Genomic DNA, 19,422 nt, shown 5'->3' on the forward strand with positions numbered 1-19,422 from the left:
TTCAGTTCGGCAGCAGGTACATGTAATCATTTCTGAGTTGATATACAGCCATATTGCACGGCTAGTTTGATGGCAAGAGTGTGTAAATAAGGGGCAGCTGTGGCCTAATGGTAAGAGAGCTGGATCAGTAACCTGAAGATTGCAGGTTTGAGTCTTGGTGTTGGCAGGAGTTGTTGGTGGGGGAGGGAGTGAATAAACAATTGCATTTATCATCACTTGTGTGCTACATAAAATATTTAATTTCTATACATACTGACTCCAAGCTTTTGAATGGTATAGTGTATATTGTTACACTTGGAGCTTTGATCACAGGTATAAATAAAATGTTAAAATATGTTAAAATAGAAAGCAATTATTTTAAATAGTAAAAATACACTTGATAAAGCAAATTGCCAATCATTCAATTAAATGGCAGCAACTCTATGCGTTTAGCCATCTAGATGTGGTGAAGACGACTTACTGAAGTTCAAACCGAGCATCAGAATGGGGAACAAAAGGGATTAAAGTGACTTTGAATGTTGAATAGTTGTAAAGAGAATTCTTTAGAAAAAACATGAAAAATCTTACTGTTCAAAAGCTTTTGATTGGTATTGTGTAATGTTGAAATATATAGATGATGCCGATGATGATGGCAGCCTCTGTGGCCTGCTCTGCGGTTGTTTTTGTATTTTTGTTAGTTTGTTCTGTCTTTAGTTATATTCCTGCAATCAGTTTGAGCAGAGACAAGTTGCTGGACATTCGGCACTACACATCACCCGATATATTACTGGTTCTTGCCTATTCTGATGTTCTGCTGGACGTAGCAGAGCTACGATGCTGATCAAGCGCTTCAGAACATGCAGATGGAGGAAGAAAGCGCACACTCGTGAAGCTCAGGCAGAGTGAATATCGAACGCCATTGTCTAGCGTCATCTGGTGAACCTCTGCTGATAAATAAGCATTTCTCACACTCTGCTGCTCTGTGTTTCACAGAAACCTGTCTGATTAATGACATACTGGACAGCGAGTTAAATCTGCCGAGTTTCCAGCTGGTCAGGGCAGAACAACATCTTGACTCTGTTACAATCAATATTGGGGACTTTAATAAAGCAAATCTCTTTCGTTAACTGACAAAATACAGACAGCACATCACATGTGCCACCAGAGACAGTAATGTATTGGATCACCACAGTAAAGGATGAATATCGCTCTGTTCCACGAGCAGCTTTGGGGCTCTCTGATCACTGTTTGGTTCATCTCAACCGACCTACAGCAGAAACTAAAACTACTAAAATCCTTTTGCATGATTTCTGAATGCTTGAGACTATAAAATAAATTAGAGTCATAATAAAGTTATAGACATAGGTAAATGTTTAGAGCTACAATTGTAATTTGTAAATAATACAATTTATTTGTTTATTTTTTATTTGACTAAAGTTCTATTTTCACCCTATAGTAGGTGATTATTTCCATCATCATATTTGAGGAAAGGGGGCACAACAATACAATCCTGCTCAGGACACACACCTGGCCAGCAGAAGCCCTGTTCATAGGAATATTGAAATATAATTTATTTCCCTATTCATTTGTTGTGTCTCCCAAAATGCCCAATAAACACGTTTAGTCCTGGTGTCCTCTACAGTGAACGTCTATGAAATGATGTTCTCTTTCGTAACAGAAAGTCATATTTTGATTTGTAACATTTTCCTGATATGAGACAAATCAAATGAGAAAATTAGATTCAAATTATCCTTACAAAATATGAACATATTTCCACAAGGGTGACAGTCATTTTTAAAGACCAAGCAGAGGGAGTGGTCATGGAGAAACCCGGAGTGTGCTCTGAACTGGACATCCAGACTGAAACTGTTACATGTGAGCTCTCATAGAAATCGCTAAAAAATACTGCTATAACATATTTCGTTGGGTTTGTGAATCTGTTGTGTGTTTGTGAAATGCTTCATCTTCTCACATGTTCAGAAAACGAGACCATAAGCTTGAGATTAACGTGTCATGACTGCGTGCACACACACACACACACACACACACATCCCCCCGATGCAGTCTAAAGAGCATTAAGTCCATTAGTGTTTCCCTAACGGGAGCAGCATGGCTGAAGGAGGAGCTGCTCTCTGACCTTCAGTGAGACTATAAGAGCACAGAAGAGACACACAGCTTCATTCTACAGACAGACGGAGAGAGAGACACACACACACCGCTCACAGACCACAAACACAGGTAAACGTCTTCAAGAATTACAATAGTAGCTGCCTGATGTCCTGCATCTTGGTCAGATCCATAGTTCATAAATGATCAATCTGTTTTACTGTATTACGTCTGCGTTGTCTTTTTGTTGGTGTTAGTTTTACATGTGTTAGCTCATTTCTATGCTATATCTGTTGATAATTTTACTGCAACACAACCCGTAATACTGAACTTCATTGAAATAATGGCACACCCTATAGCCCAAAATATATATGTAATGTTGCGGACCTTTTACATAACTATGTATTCTGTATATTTCAGTAGGAGACATCTTTTACGTTATATTAAGTCATGCAATTCTTAAAACGGTGTTCGGTTTAATGTTCATGATCTGATGAAGGTGTGATTCTCTGACCTTCTAATCAGCATCACATGAAGCTGCAGGAGCACCACTTCTGATCCACAGACAGACCGACAGACGGATAAAGGAAATCTCATGAGTCTATTATGTTAATGAGATTAACAGTCTTAATGTGGCAAATGAAAACAGTGTTTGATGTGGATTAATGTGAGATTATAATCTGGTCGACATCTGACACATCAGGAATATCGCAGAGTATGCACTCGAGGAGCGTTATTTCGTGATAATGACTGTATGTTATCACACCGGGGTGTTTTGGGGATAAATCAATACTGGAAGATGGCATCGGTTATGTGAGAGACTGCAGAGACACACAACAGCAATCAGTGCAAGACGACCAGTGATAACTGAAGGACAGAAATGTTCTAGATTCAGTGTAATCCCATTATCCCTAATTCCTGTCATGTCTAGTGACCTTAATTTGAATAGAGCTTTATACAATGCTGATTGTGTCCAAGCAGCTTTACAGTGTCAAATAGGAAATAGTTTGTCAATGATGCAAGAAGACAATAACAGAGTTATTCTTCAGCTAAAGTCAGTTCATTGATGATTCAGTTGATAATCTTCAGTTCAGTTCTCTTCAGTAGTTAGTGCAATCAGTCAAGCATCCCCAACTAAACAAGCCAAACCAAAACATCTGATTCTTGTGATGAGATCAGATCAGCTCATAAGCGTGGCTCTGTTCGCTGTGTTTCAGGGAAGTGCAGACATGAACGCTGCTCCTCCTGCAGGAAGTGCTCTGGCGACGCCCGCCAGCACCGCCGGACCCACCACGCCCAAGAAAGGGCCGCCCAAATTCAAGCAGAGACAGACGCGCACCTTCAAGAGCAAGGCCCCCAAACCTGGCCAGAAAGGGTACACACACACACACACACACACACACACACACACAGTCTGTTACACTACCCTTGTAGGGACTCTCCATAGAAGTAATGGTTTTATACTGTACCAACCATATGTTCAGTCACTCTACACCCAAACCTGCTCCTCACATTAAACCACAGGCATTTTACACTAGAATTAAAAAAACTAATTCTGTAAGATTTATAAGCTTGTCTCCCTGTGGGGACCTCAGTTTAGTGTAAGTCCCTACCCTAAACAAGTACACAGACGCACACACAGATGCTGCAGCTATTGAGCGAGTTTCCCTCTGCTCTGCAGATTCGGCGATGATATTCCTGGTATGGAGGGTCTCGGCACAGGTGAGTCACAGTGTCACACACACACACACACACTCTCTCTCTCTGTGTTCAGTGTTTGTTAACACCTGTGTCTGGTCCCGTGACAGATATCACTGTGGTGTGCCCATGGGAGGCATTCGGAGACATGGAGCTCAGCGATCTGGCCAAATACGGCATTATCTAAACCCCGCCTCCTCAACATCACCGCCTTCAGCCCCGCCCCTCGCTTCCAGTGACCCCACCCCTTTTGCTCAATGTTGTCGTGTGGTTATGGTGTGTGATGATAAAGGATTGATTTAACAGATGGACACTGTCATTATTGATATTATTATTATTATTATTATTATTATATAATATTTTGTATTTTGTATATGTTGCAATAAGACGACAACTTATCCCCTCCCACACCCCAGCTGTCAATCAACATCCTGAAAAATAGTCATCAGGGTTAAGATATGCCCTTAGCTGTGACTCCGTCCGTACAGAAGGCGTGTTCCCTGATGACATCACTTCCTCTGTCTTATAGAACCTGTCCCATATACACATTTATATTATTAAATGTGTCATGTTTGATTACCGGAGTAGAAATCCTATTAAACTTTCTATTTTCAGAAACTTTGGTGGCCTTATTGTAGTAGAATCAAAACAAATTGCATAACACAACAATGAATATCACTAAACACTCATAATGAGAAATACATGAACATACTGATTCATGTCAAGAATGACTGATGTGTGTGTGTGTGTGTGTGTGTGTGTGAGAGAGAGAGGCTGTTCACACACACACAATATGAATTCAGGAAGAGTAGAAACAAATCAGTTGAGTTCTGCTCCTCCCATCCACCCACACCTGAGACAGAGACAGAGACAGAGACAGATGCTGCGAGGGTCTGTGATGGACGGAGCCACGGGCTGCAGGTACGACACTTTCATCTAAATACTATCAGTCTTACAGAGGATGAATGAAATCAGGTGACAGTCCGGTCACTAGATTCCTAACTATGAACTGTAAATCATGTCTGCTGTGTGTGTGCGAGTCTGTGCGTGTTGTGTTTGAAGTTTTACACTTTTTTATACACTGTAGCTCAAGAAAAAACACATGTTTTCCTTCACTCAGACAACAGGTTTCATCATGTCATGAAAAGATCCGTGATTAATTAGCTGCTTGGTTTATTAAGATCAGTCATCACTATGATACGCACACACACACACACACGCGCGCGCACACGCACACACACACACACACACACACACACACACACACGCACACACAACTAAACTATTGTAGCTGCTGTCAGAAGACAAACCCAAAGGAGAATGGATGTGAAATGTGAAGGAGTGAAGATGATCTGTAGCAGGAAAGACATTTGTTAAAGCAGAAGATAAAATCACTGATAACAGCGTCACAGCGGATCTTTTGTCCTGGAGAGGAAGAACAACACATCCGTCTCCATCACTGCTTCAGCAGATCCTCAACATTTACAGTACTACAGCTACACAGAAACATAATCCTGGAGGTTAAAGATCAGAAACACAAATAATGAACAAATGAAAGTGCTAAAATACTATACAATGCGAATAAAATGGTTTTGAATGGTTTTTACACATCATACAAACAGTACAGAGAAAATCTACTGCTGAAACCTAAGACATTCATAGACTTATTAAACCAAGAAGCATTAAACTGATAAAAGATTACTCAAAATACATTTATAATGCCTAAGATAGTATAAAAACATGCTAAAAGATGCTAGAAATCGGCTAAAACCACCCATAACATCCTAGCAACCATTTGGAGTACCCTAAACCATGCTAGAAACAAGCTAGCAAACATGCTAAGACTTAATGATTATACAACAAGAAGCTAGCAACCACCACAACATCCTAGAAGCTGCCTAGGAAACGCCCAGAGTACCCTAGCAACCACATAGCAACAGCCTAGTAACCATTCAGAAAACCCTAGCAACTGCCTAGAGACGCCCTAGAAAACAAACCACCCGAAACACCCTGCACCCACACAGACACTGGGGCTGGGACAATACACCTAGCATCACAAATGGAGAAATGCTTCTGCATAGATTCTGAGATTTTCTGAAGGCATCACGATCCTGAGCGTAGTTTTTAACAGCACATGGCACTGCCTGCTTTAGGAATAGCCGAATTCTGCCTGCGCCCAGTTCCTCTCACACACACCACCTGAACCTAAAATAATCACTCAGAAAGCTCAGAAAGGTTGAAGCGAATTACAAGAGAGTTCAGAGTGGGCTGTGTTCATTAATCCTACAACTACACTCACATTACTCAGCTCTTCTTCATGAGCGTTTGAGTGTGGGTTAAAACTAGCCTAGAGTGCCATCTGCTGTTAATAACATAGCACAACATAGCAATCAGCCATAACAACCATCACTCAGAACACCCTGGCAACTGTGTAGCAACCACCTACATCACCACAAACTCTCAATGCTTAAAACCCTTTCAAACTGCATGCTTTTACAACTAATTAAAACTTTCAGGCTAGGCTTTCTCCGCTGTTTCTGTCACTGTGAAGCTGCTCTGACACAATCTTTATATGGTCATGTCACGTCACCTTTATTTGTATAGCACTGTGTACAGTACTGATTGTGTCAAAGCAGCTATAGATACAAAGCTGGCTTGACTTTATTTAGCTAAATCATTCTGGTGACTTTCTTTGGTTCTGTGGTAAAAACAAACTGGTTTGAGGAAAACTAACTGAAAGTTGTCTTTCCTGCAGATCACTGTGAGCATCAGAGAGAAGAGAACGATCGCTTCATCCTCCTCCTCCTCCATCGCACCTGTGTGGATCAGATCGGTCCTGATGGAGCGGGCGAACGGCTCCCGGCCTGCAGGCTGCGGCGTGGCTCTGGCTCTGGACTTCTGGCCGCTGTGTGACACGTGGGGGATCGTGGTCCAGGCCGTGGCTGGGGCGGGTCTGGTCATCTGTGTGGTGCTGATGCTGGCTCTGCTGCTGTGGTCAGCGTGTGCGTCCCGCCGGAGGAACAGTGTGCTGGCGGCGCTGATGCTCTTCCTGATGGCCACGGCGGGTATATTCGCCCTTCCCTACTCCTTCCTCATCGCTCTGTCTCCACAGACGTGTCCGGTGCGGGTGTTTGCGTTCGGCGTGTTGTTCAGCGTGGCCTTCGGGGCTTTGCTTGCGCGCGGTCTGTCTCTGCTGGGGGTGTCCCTGGCCCGCGGCTGGAGGGAGGTGTGTGTGACCGCGGCGCTGGCGCTGGTGCAGGTGATCATAGCCACCGAGTGGCTGCTGGTGGTGCTGGTGCAGGACAAGAGGACCTGCCAGTTTTCACAGCCAGAGTTTGCCATGCTGCAGATTTACGTGATGGTCCTGTTAGCCACGGCGCTGGTGACGGCGCTGGGTTTCCTCCGCTACACCTGTGTCACCTACAGCTACAGGGACAGCGGACAGGTGCATCGGCAGAACAAAGTGCAGGCGTCTCTGCTGGTGCTGACGCTGCTGCTGAGTGTGTGCGTCTGGCTCGTCTGGATCACGCTCCTCACATACGGGAACCGTGCCATGGGCCGCAGCCCGCTCTGGGACGACCCCGTGATCAGCGTGGCTCTGACCGCTAACGGCTGGGTGCTGCTACTGGGGCATGGTTTCACTCAGGTCCGCTTCATGTGCAAGCACAACGCTCGTACCAAGGACCCGCCGCTGGACTTCACGGGCTGGACGAGCTCCAGAACACCACCAGCGGCTCCACCGGACCTGAAGACCGGCACCGACAACGAGGGCTTCCAGACGGACACGGACGCGAGGAGAGGTAACCTCAGAGCAGATGAACACTTCTCATTCTGGATATTTTTTACTGATTGTGTCTTTAATATGAGTGCATTCTGCAATCTCCATACAGTTGTTCAGTTGTTTTTAACATGTTTACACCTGACACACGTGAAAGAATCTGCCAGTGCAGTGAAAAAATACACTTGTGACATTACATACGACATTCTTTGCTGTGAAATAGAGGAACATTTAGGAACATTTTAGGTTTATAAAATAGATTTGTCCAGGCTTTAATTGTCACAAGCAGCAGATGGTGCTGTACTCCACCTGTCAGTCATCACCCCATCCTTACAAACATTCACATTAAAAACACATTCTCTGTAAACAGCTGAGAGTATGTGCTCATCAAAAACCCAATCTTACGTCTCTGTCCTTCACGACCCAATCTCAGGATTCATCTTTATATTGCAGGTAATGATGTGGCATGGTCTGGAATCTTCATGAGAGTGAGTTCTCATCATCCAATCACCATCCTGCAGCACTGAGTGGCTGATGATGTCACTGTCATGTGATTAATCATCTGTGTGGTTCATGTTTCAGGAACTCAGCGCAGAGAAAGATTACAGCATCCCTCGACCCACGACCACCAACATCAACGAGCCATACGACGAATACTATGGACACAGAGTTTGACCACACACACACACACACACACACACATGTCTGGTCAGCTATCCTTGTGGGGACTCTCCATAGGTGTAATGGTTTTTATACTGTACAGACCGTATTTTCTATCGCCCTACACCAGCCCTACCCCTAACCCTAACCCTCACAGGAAACTTTCTGCATTTTTAGATTTTCAAGAAACTTAATTCTGTGTAATTTATTAGCTTGTTTACCCGTGGGGACCTCAATTTAGGTCCCCACCGTGACACGAGTCCCCATGAGTCTGTGTGTATTCAGGTTTAAGTCCCCACCAGAATAGAAAAACAAGTACACACATACACACACACACACACACACAGGGACACACACACAGATATACACACACAGCGACACACACACACACACACAAACAAGTTGAAAAAAATATGTAAATGACTACAAATTAGGGAAAAATACAATTGCAAAGTTTATTTAGTTATTATTAGTATTCCTGAGTTTGCCGGACCAGCAGGTGGCGCTGATGTACTGCAATCTGAATAACTATCATAATCATTCATTAAAGTCTCTCTCTCTTTGAAGACTTCCCTTGTGTTTTATTATGAAAAATCCAGTGACAATAATACAGAAGTCAACAACTACAATAACAAAAAACCTGAACACTGCACACTGTTCAAGCTATTACACTGGAAACTGTCTAAAGTTGTTACTGTACAAAGCACAGTAAGCTATTTCTATAAAATATCATTGTACTTCTGATATTTTGAATAAAATACATTGTTTAACTATAGTATTGCACACTCAAAAACTGTATTTATTACCACTGTTTGACATTGCTACTGTTCATGGTGTACATACAATCCCTACATTGCATTCATATTTATATTCTGTCTATACTCCGATCAATATTGTACATAGCAGCTCCACTGTGTATTCTGTATATCATAGCTTCACTTACTCTGCACTTTCATGTATATAAAACACTATAATCTTGCACTTCTCGTTAGATGCTAACTGCATTTCATTAGCTCTGTACTTGTACTCTGCATAATGATAATGAAGTTGAATCGAATCTAATCTAATAAAGAACTAGTGATTCAGGTGAACTGGGGAAACACGGAGAACCAGAATCACATCCACTACATGTAGAATTGAACATCAACAAAGTCATTTTTAGATTAGATTAGATTAGGTTCAACTTTATTGTCATTGCATATGTAAAGGGAAGTCAGCGCAGAGGGGAATTCGTGGCCTAATGGTTAGAGGGTTGGACTCCCAATCGAAAGGTTGTGAGTTCTGCGCCGAAGTAGCAGTGCTTCGCCTGTGCTTCCCCATAATATAGTCCCAAGTCAATATCTGCCTAGGAAATCGCCTAGTGTTAATCTGGATCGCTATTTGTACTCGTTGTGAATACGCAGGCCACAAGAAGTAATTAGGTGGGGTTTTTTTTTTTTTTTTTTTTTGATCACTTTTACTCAGGCCATGCTAGCTGGCAACAAAGGATTCCATTAATTGTGCTAAGCTAAGCTAACGCCGACCCAGTCAAACTAAAACAATGCATGCACTGACACAAAAATGCATTTGCCCACCTATCTAAATGTAGGAAATAATGTGAATAAGCCCTATTTCAAAAAACGGTGGAGTGTTCCTTTAAGACAAAGCTGCTCAGTTCGAACAGACCCGAGATGAGCTTCTTAACGAAAGACTTCTTTGAATTCCTCACGGTTCTGAATGTTTTTATGTTTTATATATTGATCAAGGTCTGTATGTTTAGATGCGTTTTCTCTACATCTCACACATTGAGAACGGCAGAGGAAGCTGAAATCTGCAGATTGGTCAATTATTTAATAGTAACAAGTTAATTAATTAATTAATTAAAGTCTACATTAAAAGCCTTAAACCCAAAAAATCTTGATCTGGTGGGATATTAAGGGAAGGGTTAAAACAGTCTGAAAGCAGCACTACTGAGCAAGCTATGATGAAATATATTTTTCATGTTTAATAGAGGGCTAGATGATCGTAGGTGTGTGTGTGTGTGTGTGTGTGTGTGTGTGTGTGTGTGTGTGTGTGTCTGCACTGTGCATACTTGTCTGATGTTGCACTGGGACATTTAGGGCTTAATTCTAAAAATAGGTTGTACGTACATTTTTTGTATCATCTCTGAAAATATTTTGACAAAATTCACTTGTTTTTAGTGCAGAAAAACAGCTATTTATTGCAGCAAGCACAAAAAAGGAAAACTTTCTCGCATGTTAAGAACAAGCTGCGGAGGTGGTTTTCCTTAATACCACAAAACAGTTAACCTATAAAACACGTAACGTGTGTATCAGTCAGGGCCGTTGCTAGTGGGGTGAAAGGTGGTCACGATTATCGGCATAGACATGTAAATACCTAGACTCCTCATTGGCCGCTCGACCGCACGTCATCGTCGCCGCCATATTGGATCGGGCAACTCTCATAACTCTCACATCAGGACAGAAGAAAACACACCTGACTCATCGACAGATTGGACACCTACAAACCGTCACACGATATAATAAAAACAGCTCTCGGGGTGTTATCTTTCACAGGTAAGACTCAGCTGTTCTTTCTCGATGTTTTTTGGTCATTTTTAACATTATGTTGACAGCTTAATTAACCACCAGTGTCAGACTATTAATAATAGATAGCGATATCGCTAACGTCGTTAGCAGTGAAAGCTTAGACTTTATAATAATTCAAAGTTTAAATGAGTTCTTATTACGTTTTAACTTATATTGTCGTTTATATAATAAACTAAATGCTGTTATGAGCACAATATACATAGTGAGCCCTTTGACTGTCTAGATTAATGATGGAGATAAAGCTCTCTTTAATTTCACTACCGTTACTTATTTACACAGATGAAGTGGTAACACTTTAGAATACTAGTCCTTTAGTTAATTCATTAACGAACATGAACAAACAATGAACAATACATTTATTACTGTATTTATTCATCTTTGTTCATGTTAGTTAATGAAAAAACAGTTTTTCATTGTTAGCACAACTTTTGATTTAAATAATGCATCAGTAAATGTTGAAATGAACATCAACTAAGATTAATAAATGCTGTAGAAGGATTGTTCTTGCTTAGATCATCTTAACTAAAGTAGTTGACTAATATTAACTAAAGGACCATTATTCAAAAGTGTTAGCGATTAAGTTTATCATCACTTGATTATAAGGATTTCATTGCTTTTTATAAAACTGTGAACTGATTCTATGTATTCTTTTTCTCTTCTCTTTTATTTTTTTTGCCAACAGGACAAGGACAGCCTTAAGGAAAGCTGAGGAAAGCTGTTCTCTTCATTTCCAAGAGACGAGACTATTCCTCCCTAGACTAGTGTTGTGTTTGTACTAAACCCAGAGCAGCCCTGAATGAATCGACAGAATGACCAGCTCATATTCTAATACTATAGACTGCATTTAAAAAGCTTTGCACAGGCTGTTTAATGCTGATCATGTACTGCGTGTGTCTTTACACATAAACTACATGATGTAAATAGCCTAGAAATGACAAACACAGGAACTCACAATGAGTCCAGCTGCAATATTATGATAAACTTGTTGTGATGTTGTTATAATGATTATTAATTTTGATTAATATAAAGTTTTTTGAGGGGACCATCTCATATTCTGGTCTGTGATAAACATAACTATACTTTGAGATTTTGTTGTGCAAGGTAAACCTCACACACACACACACACACAAACATTCATATGTGTTAACACCAGTGTTGTAGTTACTAAGAAACAGTTAACTAATTACAGTTACTAGTTACTTAATTCAGAAAGTAACTCAATTACTTTGTTGATTACTTACACCAAAAAGTAATGCATTACTGTTAGAAGTATTTTTTTAGTTACTTTTTTAAAGAACTTTCTTTAATGTTCCCATTAATGCGCTTTTATGCGTTATGGTCTATACAAACACAAAGTAAAACAGAAAGTAATTTTAAACACTATTTTGATTAAGTCAGACCAGCACAAACTGAATATTGTATATCACAAGGATTTCTGAAATAAATAACAAAACACCTGAATAATATATTCAGAATCAAAAACTAAAGTGGCTTCTGCATCATAAAAGCTGTTGTGTTGAGCCCTTAAACATGTTCCTTTCACAGCTTCAGTATGAAAACTATCAACAATGGACAACATAACACAAAACATTTTGAAATAAATAAATGAAAGCAATCTGAATTATTCAGAATCAATTTCGAGAAACAACACACACACACAGTATATATATATATATATATATATATATATATATATATATATATATATATATATATATATAATAAATATATAAATGCTGTTTAAAAATGAAATCTATGTTCTCATGCTAAGGATCTGACTGAAAGCCGGTGACTCCACAGTAGAGACGGGTGCATGTTTTCAACAATGTTTCACCTGTATGAGAAAAACATTAAAACTGTATGTTAACACGTAGCAGCTTGCTGCATGAATCCGTGAGTAAGATACAGTTTACAAATCCATGGGAACAGATTGCGAAAGTGTGCGCGCAGATTATGAATTTGTGGGAACAGATTCAAAAACCGAGGGTACGGTTTACAAAATCTGAGCACGGATTGGAGATTCATGGGCTAGGATAGGACATTCTGACCAGAAAGACACAGCTTACATTTGACTAAAAGGTTTTTGTCTTCACGCTCAACTAAAGTGAAATAATGAGCATATTTCCACTTTGAGAAACTCGTGCTGCTCTGGCCTTGACTCGCCATGACTGCCGCACACACTTGAATAAACGGAGACACGCCCACAGTGCGTCTTCATGTTTACAGTGGTTGGCATCCACCAATCCTACAATGCGTCGCTGCTGCAAACAGGTTAGGCTGCACTTCAGTCAAAATTAATTAATTTTAAAAACAGTAACGGACAATGCACCATATGGTAACGGTAACAGAGTTCATTTATTTAAAAAGTAATGCGTTACAGTATTAGTTACTGTCAAAAGTAACAGTGTTACAGTAATGCGTTACTAATAATGCATTACTGCCCAACACTGGACAACACTCTTAGACAAAAGGGTTCATTGGGGTTCTATATAGAACCATAGGGTTCGCGAACCCGCTTTGAACTCCCAAACTGACTCAAATGATTCGCGAACCACAAACTGACTTAAATGATTGTGGGTCTGGGTCTGAATTTGGGCTCCTGGGGGTCTCTAAAAAGAAACATTTTCAATCTCCAAGGTGAACGTTATTACCACACCAGTGTTGTGCTAGTTACTTATAAATATGCATTACTGTTAAAAGTAACTTTTTTAGTTATTTTTTTAAAGAACTTTCTTTAATGTTAGGGTTAAGGTTAACCCTAACACCACAGACTGAACAAAATTAATCATTGCTTGGTAATTGGTCAACAACTTATTTACAGTTGTCTGAAGTTTCTATTTGATTGTAATCCATTACATATCTTTCTATCAAAGGTTAATTTGTTCTGACGGTCTAACTCTTAGTTCTTGTTAGATTTTATTACCATTTTCAAAACTAGAGCAAATAAGCTGTGACACTTACAAACTTGAAAAAAATGTAAACACTGTGTAAATAGCACAAACAAATAAACAGAGTGAACATACAAATGAAACCCTTTCTAACAGGGCCCACTGGTACAACCTGCACCGGGTCCCGCTGACCCCAGTGTAAAGGGTGTTAAAATGTTTATTCAATAATTAATTGAAAACTGATACCTCCCTATATTTTTTTTTAATGTGAACACCAATAGTTCAGAATCAGTTCACCGCCACGCCAATGGATGGCGCTTGAGCGCTCCTGTGAAGCACACCATAGAGACTAGTTTTTTCCCGGGTGCAATCTCAGAAGTAAACTGACGCACCAAAGGAACGACACTCATTTTGTCTGTCTCTTTATTTATTCACAGGTAAAATAATATGCACTTTAAACATTCTTCTGATTGTTCACACGACTATAGGAAGGTTTAGGAACGTGATTGTGAAGTGTTTTGAGTAACTTTGTCATGCTCTAATGTGTTTTATGCAAATTGAATTAACTCAAGGGTCTTAAATGCAAACGATTTATTGTTTAGTAAATGCATTCAAAAGTATTGTTATACAGCATTGTGGTGATGTTTGAGTGTATCGGCAGTGCAAGGGTGCTTGTTATTTTTGTGTTTTAATTGAGTAGTTGAGTATATCTGTTGCATTAACAATTCAATCGCCATTTTGAGTGCTTTGCGCACACGCTTAATGAATGACACGAGTCAATCTGGGTGAAGTGGTGTATGTAAAATGGTGTTGGATTTTAGTTTATAAATTTTGTGTGTTTAAGTGACACATTTGTCATCTTTCTAGTAATGAGTGACATTTATGTGAATCTTTATTGATTTATTTTGTACACACTCTTCTTTCCACATAATATGTAAATTATATTTTGCTCTTATGTGAAACAGGCTATGGAATGCAAGTGTGTATGTATTCATATATCTTATGTGAACACCAATAGTTCAGAATCAGTTCACCGCCACGCCAACGGATGGCGCTTGAGCGCTCCTGTGAAGCACACCATAGAGACTAGTTTTTTCCCGGGTGCGATCTCAGAAGTAAACTGACGCACCAAAGGAACGACACTCATTTTGTCTGTCTCTTTATTTATTCACAGTGTTTTCACAGATACACAGTGCTTCACTGCCTGTGTGTCCTTTGCTGCCAGCCCAGATATCCCCTAGGTCTGAGGCCGGTAACAATTGGGGGCTGCGTCCGGGATTAGCACATCTCGCCTGGCACTGTTGTCATAGTAACGTGGGAATCCTGCACCCAGTGTTTCAGGGAAGACTACTTCGCCAAGTGTCATCCAGAGAACAACTGCCACAGGTGATGCATCAGCATGACTACTTTAAGCCCACGGCGAGTGCTGCTCTTCAAGATCCAAAAGAAGCTTTCAGATTTGAGTTTTAGTCAGCTGCAGACTGTTGCAAGTTCGATAGATGACGGTCGTAAAACTTACCAGGTAGCAGATCTAAGTGAACCCGAACTTTATGACCTAATTGTCGACTACATCAGAAGTGATGAGTTAAAAGCTGCAGAAGATGAGGGCATGACTCAACTTCTCCTCCTTTCTGACCTACTTAATGACGTGCTATCAGCTGCAGGAACCAGAGCCGCGGAATCGGGTAATGTGGCACCTGTCTTGATGGGAGATTCACCAACACAGCAACAGGGTCACACTCCAACTGATGACGATGGAGAAGTTTGCACACAACCGTTACACATGGACAGAGACACTCGCACACAATCATTACACATGGACAGAGAAACTCGCACACAATCATTACGCATGAACACAGAGACTGAAATGCACTCATCATTTCAGGGCAGAGACACCTATGCACTTACCAGAGAAGTCACCTCATCAACGCCTGGTATGCCAGAAATTGGTGCTGCTCCTTTGGGTAGGATGAAATCATCTAACATTGCTGACCATGTTGTAAGATTGTCTGATGTTTCAGCTTTGTTACCACGTAGAGAGTTTAAGTTGCATGGTGGTCAAATTTGTGATACAGGCTGTGACATGTCTTTCAATTGTCTCTGTAAGCAAATGGATCAAGGGTTGCAGGAGGGTTTCAGTGAGTCTGAGATTATCAGAGCAGTCCTTAAGATAACAAAACCTGGTACATTCAGAGAGATGTTGGTTAATAAGGATGATCTTACTGCTGATGGGTTGAAAAGATTTCTGCGCTCCCACATTAGAGACAAAAATGTAACTGAACTTTTTCAAGAGCTAACTAGTGCTAGACAAAATGACAAAGAAAGCCCACAACAGTTTCTTTACCGAATAATGGGCCTGAAGCAGCGTGTTCTTTTTGAGTCACAACAACCTAGTGTAGGTTTTAGCTATAACAAAGAGCTCGTTCAGGGCACTTTCATTCACACACTTTACCAGGGGTTAAATGAGAGGAACAGCCATGTCAGACGTGATCTTAAACCTTTTCTCTCAGACATGCAGGTTAGTGACGACTTGCTCTTGGAAGAAATAACAAAATCAACAGCTGAAGAAGAAGGGCGATTGAAAAGACTGGGTTCAGTAGGTAAAAGCAGACCAGTTACTGTAAGCGCAGCTCAGCACTCCCAAAGTGAACTGAACACCCCAACAAAAGTTGACGCTGAGTTGCAAGCAAACCGTGATGCGATCAAAGAATTAACTGCTCAAGTTTCTTCTTTAACCAAGCATCTAGCCCAGATGTCCACCCCCACTGAGGCTGTGAAGCTGAAAGACTGCCACTCACCTACTGACCGCACACAACCACCATGGTCTGAGACCAGAGGTAGATGCAATGACTGTGTACAAAAAAACAATACCAACTGTGTTCACTGCTTTGTTTGCGGCCAGGCAGGACATCGCGCCATTGGCTGTCTCCAACGAAGGTTGTCGGGAAACGGGAAGAGGTCGCTGGAGAGGGGCAGCCAGTGATCCTAAGCAGTGATGAGCCCCGAGAAAAGGTCAAAACACCTAAACACTCACAGTCAAACTTACAGTACCAGTCAGACCCAAAGAAAAGAGTAGCTCAACTCATTGGTAAGCGATGCATGGTCTCATGTTCCATCAATGGTGTACCTCTTCAGATGCTGCTTGATTCAGGGGCACAAGTGACCATGGTGAGCAAATCGTGGTTTGAACAAGCACTACCCTGTATAAAAATACAGCCACTTGTATCGTTATTTGATCATTCCCTTGAAATTTCTGCTGCTAATAATACTCAGGTTCCCCTTGATGGATGGGCAGAGATTGATCTTCAGATATGCAGCCAGCGTCATGGGCGCCTTACAATCAGGGTGCCACTGCTTATCAGTCGTGACTGCAATTACCCTCTTTTAGGTAGTAATGTAATTGCGGAGATGATCAAAGCAAACATTGATCAGGACGATATTGTTAATGTAACTGAAATACTGAAAGAAGCTTTGAGTGTCAGTGACAGTACCGTGCAAGCATTAGTCTTCACTCTCCAGACCATTAGACCCACGGAGATGCCACAGTGTAATGTACGCCTTTGGCAAGAAAAGGTGTAAATATCCCTTCAGGCAAGATTCGTGAAAGTCCAGTGTAGAATTCGAGGATGGAACAGTGGAGGTACGATGATGTTTCAGCCGAGCCCTGAGAATCATTGCCCGGAGGGTCTAGAATTGTTCCCAGCTTTAGTTGATGTTCCTGTTGGCTCATCCAAGCCGCATCAAAATCCCGATTCAGAACTCAACAAAACATGACATCTATCTTGCAAAGAAAACCGTTCTTGGTACTCTTGAAGATATACTTGATCTTAAACCAATCCCGTCATTCCTCCATAAACGGTGAGGCCAACGCCTCAGAATACAGCCCACTTGTGTGCAGCTCAATTGTGTACTCAATGAGCAAGACTTTGAGAGAAAGAAATGCATAACCCCACACACCATGACCAAAGACAAATGGCATCCTCCTGTTGACTTGTCTCATCTAGCTGAGGAAGAGCAGGAGATTGCGAAATGTATGTTATTCGACCAGTCAGATGTCTTTGCCTAAAAGATGACAGCCGATATTGGTTGCATTTCTGACTTACAAACTTAAAAATCTACTTAAAAAGATGAACACCAGTCCAAAGGTCCTACAATGCAGTCCCCAAAGCCCTTGTATAGAGAGGTTAAGGAACATGTTCAAAAGCTGCTAGATCATGGATTGGCATTAGAAAGTCGTGTATCACCTTATTCCTCTCCCGTGGTCTGCGTAAGGAAAAAAGATAGAGCCTACGCCTTTGTGTTGATTTTCGTGGACTTAACAGCAAAACTATCCCCGACCGTCACCCCCTCCACGTATTCAGGACGCTATTAGATAGCCTGGGGAAGTACTCATGGTTTCCATACTCGACCAGGGCAGTGCATATCACCAGGGCTTTGGTTGAGGAGAAACTCCAGGCACCTGACAGCTTTCAGCACGCCTTGGGGATTGTATGAGTGGATCCGTCTTCCTTTTGGCCTTTCCAATGCGCCGGCGGCTTTCCAAAGATGTATGGAGGGTGTGTTGAGTGGTCTGAGGGATGAATGCTGTTTTCCCTACTTAGACGATGTTCTCTGCTTTTCCAAATCCTTTCAGGACCACGTCAAAGATTTGAAGAGAGTCTTTTGCCGCTTACGGGAGCATGGTGTAAAATTACGACCAAAGAAGTGTGAATTATTTAAACGGCAGGTGCGGTATGTTGGGCGCCTAGTTACAAGTGAAGGCATTCAAGTCGATCCCAAGGACTTGGAAGCAGTGATGCAATGGAAGGAGCGGGAACCAAAGAATGTTGGAGAAGTAAGAGCTCTTTTTGGGATTTTTGGGCTACTATCGGTCCTTCATTCAGGATTTTTCCCGAATAGCCCGACCACTGTTTAAGCTTCAAGAGAGTCCTGAGGCGTCTGGAGAGAAATCTGTCGAAACTAGGACAACTAAGCAAAGTATAAAAAAGGGTCAGCTGCCATCCAAGACACCAGTCCAGTGGACCCCTGAACACCGTGCTGTGGTTGCTTCCCTTGTCGACATGTTGACCACCTTTCCTATCTTGGCATACCCAGACTTTAATTTACCTTTTGTCCTTCACACCGACGCATCCAATGAAGGTCTGGGGGCGGTACTCTATCAGGAACAAGGGGGTAAACTACGCGTTATCGCCTATGGCTCGAGGACACTCACACCCGCTGAGAAGAATTATCACCTCCATTCTAACAAGCTTGAGTTCCTTGCCTTAAAGTGGGCCATTTGCGATAAATTCCGGGATTACCTTTACTACGCACCCACGTTCACCGTATTCACAGATAATAATCCCTTACCTATATCCTGAGTACCGCCAAGTTGAGTGCTGTTGGGCATCGTTGGGTGGGTGAATTGGCCGACTTTCATTTTACAATAAAATATAGACCAGGCAAGACAAACACTGATGCTGACACCCTATCACGGTTCCCAGTGAAGCTCCAGGACCACATCAGAGAGTACTCTGAGGTTTTACCTCCAGATGTTGTGTCTGCCATATGGCAGGGAGATAAAGCCCAGAGAGAAAGAGAAGTACCGTGGGTTGCGGCTCTTCAGCTGGGCTCCACTGATGATAATATGCTTCCGGCCAGTATACCCTTGTTTCCTCTAGAAGACATTCGAGCTGCCCAAAAAGGAGATGCTTCCATCGTTGACGTGATTGCATTGAAAGAGAAA

At 41.6% G+C, this 19,422-nt stretch overlaps 3 protein-coding genes across 3 annotated transcripts; all 3 read left to right on the forward strand.

Annotated features, from left to right (window-relative positions):
• Positions 1-2,173: 2,173 nt before the first annotated feature.
• Positions 2,174-4,086, forward strand: LOC113084490 (retinal cone rhodopsin-sensitive cGMP 3',5'-cyclic phosphodiesterase subunit gamma-like). The gene is made up of 4 exons (XM_026254858.1): positions 2,174-2,217; positions 3,303-3,460; positions 3,767-3,807; positions 3,894-4,086. Exons 2-4 carry the CDS (start codon positions 3,315-3,317, stop codon positions 3,968-3,970), a joined length of 264 nt encoding a protein of 87 aa, XP_026110643.1. The 5' UTR covers positions 2,174-2,217; positions 3,303-3,314; the 3' UTR covers positions 3,971-4,086.
• Positions 4,087-6,560: 2,474 nt separating this feature from the next.
• On the forward strand, positions 6,561-8,249 carry LOC113084492 (G-protein coupled receptor family C group 5 member B-like). The gene is made up of 3 exons (XM_026254859.1): positions 6,561-7,583; positions 8,015-8,049; positions 8,144-8,249. Exons 1-3 carry the CDS (start codon positions 6,623-6,625, stop codon positions 8,234-8,236), a joined length of 1,089 nt encoding a protein of 362 aa, XP_026110644.1. The 5' UTR covers positions 6,561-6,622; the 3' UTR covers positions 8,237-8,249.
• Positions 8,250-13,899: 5,650 nt separating this feature from the next.
• LOC113084493 (uncharacterized) lies at positions 13,900-16,534 on the forward strand (the record flags this gene model as incomplete). Its single annotated transcript, XM_026254862.1, has 3 exons — positions 13,900-14,134; positions 14,872-15,969; positions 16,438-16,534. Coding segments are annotated over exons 2-3 (970 nt in total), but the record flags the coding sequence as incomplete, so codon positions are not given.
• Between the last annotated feature and the right edge of the window lie 2,888 nt (positions 16,535-19,422).

The sequence above is a fragment of the Carassius auratus genome, unplaced genomic scaffold (genome assembly GCF_003368295.1).
Source record: "Carassius auratus strain Wakin unplaced genomic scaffold, ASM336829v1 scaf_tig00040140, whole genome shotgun sequence".
In the NCBI taxonomy this organism is placed as follows: Eukaryota; Metazoa; Chordata; class Actinopteri; order Cypriniformes; family Cyprinidae; genus Carassius; species Carassius auratus.